Here is a 10740-nt window from a genome sequence, read left to right as displayed (position 1 = left end):
ACAAAGTGGCAAAGCCACATGGTTCCTACCCTCGAAGACGATGACAGGTGAGAATACAGGGGTCACCTACTCTCCTGTCAGATGTGCCTAAACCCCAAGGCTGAATTTGGCAAACTAGCGCCCCACGGGGATCACTGGGCCATGTCTGCCAGGCATTGGACACGGGCTAACAGTGTCCCAGAAGTCTCTCCTTCCCTCACAAGCACATCCAATCCACAGGGAGTTCTCTCTACCTCCCAAACACACACACTGAATCTGTCCCCTTCCTCCAGCCTCTCTGTCCTCTAACCAGCCATTGCCCTTTCTCTCCTAGATGCTGTGTCCCTAGTGCTCTCCGCAGGGAGCAGCCAGGATGAAGGGCCCTAAGATATAAGTCACACTCCAAGCATTTCCCATGGCCCTCAGCAAGAAGCACACTCTACCATGGTTCCTGGACCAGATCTTCATCATCTCCTCTGCCCCTAGACACCCTCCCCACCATGATATGCACAGGCCTCTGTCCACTCCCGGAAGATGCTCTTGTTCTTTTCTCTGGGCCTCTGCAATTGCTGCTCCTTTTTGGATCATTTGTCCCCAGCTTCCCATCATCAGGTCTCAATCCAAGTCTCTTCCTCAAAGAGGCCCTCCTTCCTCTCACTAAGCAAAGCCCCATCTCTCCCTCCCCACCATAATCCCTCTTTTTATCTTTACAGCCCTTGTCAATAACAGAAATCATCTATTTATTTGTGTCTGTGTTTTGTGCCTTTCCCTTGAGGACAGAGTTTCTGTCTTATTTCCTTGTCACTACCTGGCACCCAGAACTCAAGGCTCAGGGGATCTCTAAAAAGCTCTGTGGCCTCATCAAATGGTTAGAGCACAATACTCAGGAAATGTTTGAAAAGGAATGCAGAACATCAATAAATCCACTCATTTATCCATGTGGAAATGGAGATCCAAAGAGAAAGCAGAACTTGCTCAAATGGAGACAAACCCTCATCCAGCACACAGCTGATACAGAGCAGATGGGAAGGTAAGCCACACCAAGACAGGGCACAGCTACTGCTAAGGGCCCAAGGTAGAACCTTCCCAGGAGAGCAGGTGGAGGGGAGAGGAACTAGAGCAAACCAAGGAGGAGAGGGTGTGAGGAGAGGTGTCCTGCAGACAGCGGCCAGGCCAGGCCAAGCCTGTAGCTTGGACTTCATCCCCCCGCCCCCGAGTGACACTTGCTCTGGTGTAGAGAGCTCAGAGGGCCCCAGGTGGGCACCGCGAGAAGGAGGTTGAGCAAGTCCCATGGGGTGTGCTTTCCAGGACATCAAAGGCACTGCACACGCAGCCGCCAAGTCTGAGCTCCATTACCACGTGACCAATGCGCCCCAAGCCCGCCCAGTTAGTGCCAGCTCAGCCTCCCTGCGCAATCCCGCCGCTGCGGGCTGACCACGTGCCAAAGGGCTGCACAGTTAGTTACTCATGCCAAAGGCTTCGGACCAATTAAGTGTGCAAAGAGGGTGGTTAACGAGGAGTAAACAATCCAAATGCCCATAATTACGCCGAGGCTCCCATCTAAGACGTTTAAGCCGGGAGGTGGGGTTGGGGCGAGAGGGGGCAGGGGGTCTGCTGTTCTTTGTTCTGTGTGGTTCACCCCACTGAAATCTCCACCCGGCCCACCCTGTTCCACGCTCTGATATGGCTGGCTGCTCATTTCCATTCTCCCCAGTCCAGCTATTTTTATTTTATTTTATTTTATTTTTGGCAGAGGGGGCGAATGTGCCAGGAGGGGTCTAAGCGCTGGGATTACAGCAGAACAAAGTGAAGTCTCTACTTTTGTGGAGCTCACATTCTGAAGTCGAATTGTGGAGCTCACATTCTGAAGTCGAATAGTCAACTACTCCAGGTGCCAGGTGGTGATACATGATGAGAACATCCATACAGGGTGAAGGGAATAGGCAGTACTGGGGCTGTGGCTCATTCACGTGGTGTGTCTAGAGAAGGCCTGTCTGTGACATGGCAAGAGAGAGACCTCACTGAAGGATGTTAGTATGTCAGCCAGGAAGACACCTGTGAGGACAGACATCCCATACAAAGGGGAGTGTCGGGTACAAAGGCCCGGGGATAGATACTTGCAGGAGTAGATCAGAGCAGACGGACAAGAGTCCTAATGGTTTTTTTGTTTGTTTGTTTTATTTATAGTAAAATTTATTTTCACTGATATTTCATTTTGCATAATCTCAAAGTAGGTCTTTGCTATAAAGTGAGAAAAGATCTCACATCTTAAATCTCACCACAAGACTTTTTCACACTGTTCTTCTGGGAGGGGAACAGGGCTTCAGGACCCCCAATGTTGACACCTTACATTTTACCCAGTGTGATTTCACTCATCACTGACACAGAATTGAACCTTAAAAGGGAGCCATTAAGCTCTTGTGCTATATCCTCACCACCTCTGAAGGGCTGTGATAGAAATGACTAATCCCCCCCCCCCCCAATGAATTCGGTGTTGTTTTGGTTTGGTTTTTGAAGTAAAATGTCAAGAGTGTGTAAATGTGTTGCATTTCTTTCCCTTAATACCCTGAGAACAGTGGAAGTCTGGAGATTTTTCATTCTTCATGAGTCTGAGCTGGGATGTGACCCCTACGATTGGGGTCTATTCAACATACTAATTCCAAGTTTGGCAACCATCAGTAAACTGGCCCCTGTGATTAAACCCCCAGGCATAAACTTTCCAGAATGGTAGAAATTTACTCCCAATGATGCCATGGTCCAAGAAGTAGCTAGGAAAACCCAAAAGTTCCTGGGATCCTGAGACAGCTGATAAGCACCCAGGCCTGCTAAACTCCCAAAGAAGAGCCCAGCTCCCAGGGATTCCTCACTGCCTGCTTTGGCACAGCCAGTGATTCCACCAGTAGCAACCAGTGCTGTGTAGCCAAAGCCAAAATAATGTAAAGGCACCATGGGCCAAAGTTCTTCTGCATTGCTCTCTCACTTCGATCAGGAAGAGACTACACCAGGCACCTGCTCATGCGGGGCAGCTCTCGGGGAGACGAGGAGCACAAGCCACGGGGGAAAGCAACAGAGGTCTCTAATTTAGTTTTGAGACTCTTTGTGTTTATACTTCAGGAAAGAGGGGTGACAGATTCCAGGTAGACAGAACAGCACATCAGAGGCCTCTGCAGAGAGACAAGGGCTTTCTGTTTTGGGCACATTTTATCTTTTTGTACTCAGAACAAGGCTGTAAGAGCAACAGGGTTGATTCCTTTTTCCATTTGACAATGGAAGATCTGAGGCTCTAGATCTTATAAGATGAGATTTAGATCTCATCTTACAGTTGAGCAAGGATCACACTGGAATATCCTGATTCAGGAGCAGAAATCTCTGGTCTGAACTTCCCTTTCAGGAGGATCAAAGGCTCATTCCTTCTGACACCATGCCATTGTGAGCTTCCAAGACAAGATCAGCTCTCAGGAAAGTTCTGACTTCATACAAATGAGAGGGTTTCTATCCCTCTCAGGAAACTCTAAAAAGAGAAACTTAAAAAGGGATTTAAATTTTACGTCCTCTATTGCACTTCCCAAGGTCAGACACTGAATCACAGGGTTACAAAGCTCAAAGGCAAGCCAAGTACGGCCAGTTGCCAGGCATGATATGGAATGCTCTCCGGCGAGGCGGTTTAGAGGATGAACCAACCCCTAAGGACTACAGGAGTTCAACCAATATGGCAGGAAAAGCCAGCTCCCGTCTTTGGAAGGAACCTTTATAGAAACACTAAGAAATAGACTCATTTCTGTGTTAGGTTGTCTGAATATTTCTGGAATGAAATCCTTCTAAAACACAGGCCCTCCAGGATTTCTCCACAAGCCTCCTTCTTCCAGATAAAGAGAACCGGCTAAAAGTTGATAACAGAAGATAAAGGCAGGAATGCCATCCGGAGGACTGCCTTCCCTTATGAGGGCTGCTTATAATTTTTTTCCAGATCTGCCAAGACGTGACACTGGATTGGGTGCTGTGAACATTTAACAGAATTCCTGATGTTGTGATGGGCATTTTCATTATTCAGCTTCTAGTTGTCACCTCATCAAGTGAAAGTCACTAGATGGGCTGTTACCAATTTGAAAGGAATGTTTGGAAACATTTTGTATAAAACGTGGACTGTTAGGGCTGGGAGTGTAGCTCAGTGGTAGAGTGCTTACCTAGCATGCATGAGGCACTGGTTTCCATCCTCAGCACCACATAAAAACAAATAAATAATGTATTGTGTCCATCCACAACTAAAAAAGAATTCCATTATCCAAAGTACATGTATGAAGACACGAATTGGGTGTCAACCTACTTTATATACAAACAGAGGTATGAAAAATTGTTGTATATATATGTGTGATAAGAATTGTAATGCAAAAAAAAAAAAAATCCCAAAGTACATGAATTGGCATGAACATACTTTATATACAAAGATATGAAAAATTGGGCTCTATATGTGTAATAAGAATTGTAATGCATTCTGCCATTGTGTATTTAAAAAAATAAAATCAATTAAAAAATGAAAAAAAATAAAAATATGGACTTGTAGGAAACATCATATATTTTTCAGGGCTTGGGTAGGGAGCATCTCAAACTGTGAGGGAGATGTCTTGGATACTTTCAGGAAAGGTCTCTCACCCAGAGAAGCCTATTGGGCTGCAGCTCAGTGGTAGAGTGCTTGTCTAGCATGCACAAGGCCCCGGGTTCGAACCCCAGCACCTCACACCAATGAGTTTCTATCCCTTTCAGGAAACTGTAGAAAGAGAAACTTTAAAAGGGATTTAAATTTTATGTCCTATATTGCACTTCCCAAGGTCAGACACTGAAACACAGTGAATGATTTGCAATGGATCTTTCTCCCATGGGCCACTTGGTATGGCATTACACAGGGCTCGGACTTCCCAGTGTTAATGATATTGGCAAGCCACACAAGGAGGACACCTCAAATGGGCCTCAGGCCACAGTACAAAACTCCTGCACTTTGGCATGTGCAGTGGCTCCCAGGCCACTTTTACCTTATTAGAAATTAAAAACGAGGAGAGCATTTAAATATGTATGGAGTTATTTATTCTAAAAAATTCCAATAAGCTCATCACATGTTCACATCAAATTTTATGAAAAATATTTTTAAGCGAAAAAACAATGAGGAGAGTGGTCCTGTTTTGCATTTTTGCAAATCTCTTCACCAGACCCCCAGATTCTCCTAGCTGCAGGGTGTGGTACCATGAGCGCGTGGCCTTTGGAAATCTCAGAGCACTCCTGAGAAAAGGGCAGCAGAAAAACAAACATGGTCTTAGTTTTATCCCAAAAATTATTTTGAACTTGTGGACCATCCACATGGGTTCTGGGGTCCCCGGGGGTCCCCAGACCAGTCCATGAGAAGGCCTGGTATAGTAGTAAAGCCAAACTCTTAGGAGCTTTGGGCAAGTCATTGAACCACTTTGTGTCTCTTATTTTCTTGCCTATAAAATGCAGATAGGAGTAAGTGTCCTCACAAGACTCTTGTGGTAATAAAATGAGTAAAATGCCTGAAACTCAGGAAGCGCTTATAAAATCCTGACAGTTCCTCGAGAGTTCGCCATTCCCCCACCATGGGGTAGAGGTAGGCACATAAGGAAGTTTCCCAAATAAACGAGGCACATGTGAACGAACAGTCAGCTCATGCCAGAGGACTTTTCAGCCCGTCCTGGGGAAAGTCAGGAAATAGAAAATACACTAAGCAGCTCAGAGAGGCCAAGTGAGTCATCAAAGTCACTTAGCAAGTCCTGCCTGCAGCTGCTGCTATAGCTAAAAACGCCCCTTCTCCAGCTGCCCTTCTCTACACCTACGTCATACCAGCACACCTGGAATAGAGACTGTGGCACAGATTGTGTCCTCGTGTGAAATACACCCCACTTGCAGACTCACGAGCCAAACCAAACCTATGGGAGACCTTAGTGTGAAACATCTGAGCTCTCTCCACCCTCCCCCAAGCTGTCCAGAAAGCACCTCTGGGTTGCAATTATGTATTAACTTTTGTGATTATTGGCTACTCTTCCAACTGAGTCAGGAGCCCTCTTCGTTCTTTTGTCTCCATGGCTGGAGCTCTTCCAATATTTGGATGTTTGTTGAAAGAAGGAATAAAACCATGTCTTTTCATTGATAAAAACAAAACAAAACAAAAAAAATGGACACTTGGACCATTTTTCTAAATAATGAGATACTTTGGGAATAGTGGACAGAGGAGGAGACAATGGCAAAATGGAAAATTAAGTAAAGACAGGGAGTTTGGAGAGTTGGGGCATTTGTGTACCCAGCACTCTTTCGACTTAGTTTTGAAAATAATAACAACGATGATAACCCCAGGAATGGCGGGCTGTTGTTGGGAGCTTCCTGGGTGGCTGGTGTGGTGCTGAATGCTCTGTGGGTATCATCCCCTTGAACGAAATAGGGTGTGGGGAAGCTGAGATCCACCGCCAGCCAGTGGCACAGCCGCGTCACAGTGGTGTGCTGGGAGCAAATGCGACTGGGAAGGTGAAAGGAGTCTGGGACAAGATGGCGCAGGTTGAGTCGCCAGGCAGGGGAGGAGGCCTGCATGCAGGTGAAAGAAGCCGCGTGCCCTGTGCTGGACGCGGTGTCTCATACTGGGCCCAGGTGAACCAAAGGAAAATTCTTCTATCTTCTGAAATCCAACACTGACTCTGGTACCAGGCTGAGAGCCAGAGCACATCTTGTTTGCAAAAGGAGACTTGTTGGCTCTGAGAGGTGAAGGTCTTGCCCAAGGTCACACACAAAGTAGTTAGGGCCTAGCCTAGTCCTGCTCCCAACCCAGCGATCTGGCGCTCAGGCCAGGGCCCTTCTTCTAACAGACTCACCATTTCCGCCCCAGCAGGCTCTCCTGCAGGGAGGGTAGCGTGGGAAGGTAGCAAAGCTGCAGCCTTTGCTCCTGCCATCCCCTCCCAGGGCAGGAAGGAGAGCGCCCAGCTGCAGGGGCATGACCAGGCCTGCAGTGAGCGCCTGAGGGATGGCCAAGGCCCCCCATCTCAGAACAAAGCCGCCTTAATGAGAGCAAATTACAGGGGCTCTGAGAATGGAAGGGGCCTTTGAAGGGTGCAGGGTAAGGGCTGGATGGGACTTGGGCCCTTCCCTGCCCTCTGTCCTGTGGTCCAACCCCCTTAACCAAGAAGCAAGCTGGCTCAGCATGGCACTGGCAGAGGCACGGATCAGGACCCCAGGGCTCCGGGCGGGGCTTCCACCCGCTTTTCTCCACTCCCATTTGCCATTACAAAAATGAAGATTTCCGATGAACAGGGAGCTCCGTCGAGTTCCCCAGCCATTCCAGAACCTGGGGTTTGAAGGAGATCTGGGGGAGGAGTTCCAGCGCACCCCAAACCTGCGTCATCGCTGTGAATCATCCTTGTGTCCAGTTCCCTTTTGTCCCTGCAGTGAGGGGGCAGATACAGTAGTAAGCACAGTGATATATTAAGTTCCTGGTGTGGTGCTAGCTTGGCCTTACAGGGCTGCCTACAGTACTTTAATCCCCGCGTTAGGCCCATGAGATGGGAATGAGCAGATTCCCCTTGGTATTGGTTTACAGCAGCCTCAGACCAGCAGCACCAACATCACCTAGAAAGTTCTGAGAGTAGCAAACTCCTGGTACTATTGCCTTAGAGCGAAAGATGCTTGGCCACTCCTACAGCAACAGACAGTATCCTGGGCCTGCGGAAGGACCCGCACTCTGCCCACCAGTCTGTCCTGCCTGCATTTAGGATCCTCATGGCCCTTCCCCATGGGACCACTTAAGTGACTGTGGGCTGAGAGGGGTTGAAAAAAACTCAAAAAGAACAGTGTGTTCACTGCCATACTCTGTAATTGAAAAGATCCTAAACATGACTGGCATGGAGCTGGCTAATGAATCAGGGCGACCCATGTCATATAACACTGTGTAGCTTTTTATAGCAAAAGAGTGGGAGAGGTTTTTACATACATAATGCAGTGGTTTCTATGGCAGAGTATGAAGAAGTAAAAGGCAAAGCGCAGAACAATAAATAGAGGAAACTATCATTTGAGTAAAAACGGGGAGCATATATAAACAGATTTGTTCACACACACACACACACACACACACAATCTGAAAGTCAAGAACCAACAGCATAGAGATTCCCTGGAGGTGACTGGGGAACAGGGATGGGAGGGGGACTTCTCACAAGTGCTTTGTACTTTTCATAATGAGTTGCCTCCTTAAATGACAGGGCACAACTAAAATTTTTAAAAAGATGAAGAAAGGGTGCAACGGAGAACTAAGAGGAGGGAGAGATGAGGACCAGAAAGCTTGTCTGCCTTTCCATCACCCATCTCTCCACCTCTCCATCCCTCCTTCTTGCTCTCTTTAAATCCTAGGGTTAAGGATTAAGTAATGAATGCTATCTGGCAGCTGTGCTAAATTCCTTACATACCTTATCTCCTTTAACCTCCTTCAGGTTGTTACTATCATTATGCTTGTTTGTTGACATGAAAACAAAGGCACAGAAAGGTTAAGTGACTTTCTCTGAGTCACAGAGCTAGTTAGTGGCAGGACTCAGATTTCAACTAAGACACATGTGACCCCAGAGCTCAAGTGCTAAATCACTATACTACTAATATATAGGGGTTCACTGAATCCTCCCAACTCCCTTTGGAAAAGTGATGATTTCTCCCCTTATAAATAAAGAGAAGAAGCTCAGAGAAATTGTTGCGTGTCTAAATTCATACAGCTAAAGTGTGGCCCACCAGAAAGAGAATCTCTAGAAAAGATATACAAATGTTGAGATTTATGGTTTCAAGTTTCATGAAAGGAGAATCCTCTTTAAAAAAGCTGGAGGTGAAACCAGGCATGGTGGCACACACCTGTAATCCCAGCAACTCAGGAGGCTGAGGCAGGAGGATTGAAGTTCAAAGCCAGCCTCAGCAACTTAGCGAGGCACTAAGCAGCTCAGCAAGATCCTGTCTCAAAATAAAAATGAAAGTATTAAAAATTTAAAAGGGCTGGGGATATGGCTCAGTGGTTAAACACCCCTGGGTTCAATCCATAGTACCCAAAATAGTAGTAGTAGTAGTAGTAGTAGTAGTAGTAGTAGTAGTAGTAGTAGTAAAGTGGCACCCCCTTTCTCCACTGAAAAGACTTAACTGGGCTTCTCCAAAAAAACTTCACCCAGTCTGATTTTAGGACTGTCAGCAAAAGAGTCTCTGCTAAAGAGTTCAATGTAGATAAACTTCCTATTTTCGTGTCACCCTGTTTTACTTGGCCACTGGCCGAGAAGATACCAGCACTCCAGGTGCTGGACACTCCCTTACTAGTTTTTCACAAACATAGCCAGTATAGTACTTTGAAGGAAATGCACAAACAAGTCCTCTGGCCTTGAGCTGGGCTTCACAGAGATGTGTACATTTTTAAGATAAGTTACCCACTGGGCTCCATGAACAGCTGGCAGGGGGAGGAAAGAAAGGGGAGAAGAAGCTCTCCCCTTCTCAGGTGTTGTCCTTGAAGAGTTAACTTGCCCAAAACAGTGGGGGGGAAAAGCTGCTTTTATGTGAACTTCTGCAGACTGTGAACTTCTGAGCCCCTCCCCTTACATGTTGGGTATAAAACTCTGAAACTCCCTGAACTCGGGGTTCAGGGATTAATTGATTACAGCAAAAGCTGTGCCCTCTGAACCTGGCTGCAGCCAAATAAAACTGTTTCCTGCTGTCTTCTGTGCCTGGCCTCGTTTGTCCCTACATCAGTAGTAGTAGTAATCATCATCATTATTATCATCATCTAGAAGTGAAAAGTACAATTTTCATGTTCATAAAGGCAGTCAGTGTCCACAGTATCTGCTACATGCTGAACACCTCTAAATTTGGAAGGCAGAGAGGAATGAATGGACTGGAGCTATAGATCAATGGTAGAGTTCTTGCCTAGCATGCACAAGGGTCTGGGCTCTATCCCTAGTATGGTGTGCGCTGACCAGCAATCACCCCTGCAAGGGGCTTTATAATCAGCTGGACCAGACAGGCCAGTTGAAGTGTCAAGATGGGGAAGGACTTGTTTAAACTGGTTTCAGTAAAAAGTTCTAAGCAGAATGGACACAGAGCAGATGTCTTTAAATAACCTACTTGCTTTGGGAATTGTCATTATTTCCTTCTGCCCCCCTAACAGGGATAGAAAGGAACAGGAATTAGACATTTCGATGGAGGTGGGAGTAATATCCATCTCAAATTTAAGTTCAATGAGGAGGAGGGTCTTTCAGCAGCTGTTAGAGGTAATAGAGAGGTAGTAAATGCAAACACAAAGACCTTGAGGCAGGGGCTGGGTTTGCAGATCAGTGGTAGAGTGCTTGCCTAGCACATGTGAGGTATTGGGTTCAATCCTCAGCACCACATAAAATAAAGGTATTGTGTCCATCTACAACTAAAAATATTTTTTAAAAAAGACCCTGAGGAAGCAGCTGAGACAGATGAAAGGCCCCTGGATTAGAATTTGGGGGAACCTGGGTTATAGTCTTAGTTCTGCTTCTTACTAGTTGGGTGGTGTGAGCAAGTCACTTCACCTCTTTGAACCTCTGTGTCTTCATCTATAAATAGGAGGGCCATTATGGGACCCAAATGAGAGTGTATAAGAAAACATGTGTTTAAACATGGACAGCACATGCTTGTCATCCCAACAATTCAGGAGGCTGAGGCAGGGGGATCACAAGTTTGAGGCTACCCTCAGCAACTTTGCAAGACCCTGTGTCAAAATAAAAAATAAAA

General features: G+C 46.5%; 1 protein-coding gene and 1 long non-coding RNA gene across 2 annotated transcripts; both read right to left on the bottom strand.

Moving 5' to 3' along the window:
- Nucleotides 1-2509: 2509 nt before the first annotated feature.
- Nucleotides 2510-3015, bottom strand: LOC107148093 (transmembrane protein 14C-like). Its single transcript, XM_048814674.1, has one exon. The coding sequence runs from the start codon at nt 2926-2928 to the stop codon at nt 2608-2610; it is 321 nt and encodes a 106-aa protein (XP_048670631.1). The 5' UTR covers nt 2929-3015; the 3' UTR covers nt 2510-2607.
- A 2020-nt stretch (nt 3016-5035) lies between these two features.
- Nucleotides 5036-8907, bottom strand: LOC107148094. Its single transcript, XR_007351848.1, has 3 exons — nt 8857-8907; nt 7364-7410; nt 5036-5250 (listed from the first exon to the last, which is right to left on the bottom strand). It is a non-coding gene; the product is annotated as an uncharacterized LOC107148094 (long non-coding RNA).
- Between the last annotated feature and the right edge of the window lie 1833 nt (nt 8908-10740).

The sequence above is a fragment of the Marmota marmota genome, unplaced genomic scaffold, assembly GCF_001458135.2.
Source record: "Marmota marmota marmota unplaced genomic scaffold, marMar, whole genome shotgun sequence".
NCBI classification, from domain to species: Eukaryota; Metazoa; Chordata; class Mammalia; order Rodentia; family Sciuridae; genus Marmota; species Marmota marmota.
The sequence above is the reverse complement of the archived record's forward strand: the minus strand, read 5'-3'. Positions and strand labels throughout refer to the sequence as shown.

Bases quoted from the DNA above. Each gene is read 5' to 3' on its own strand.
- LOC107148093 (XM_048814674.1), bottom strand. From the start codon at position 2,928: ATGGTGCCTTTACATTATTTTGGCTTTGGCTACACAGCACTGGTTGCT.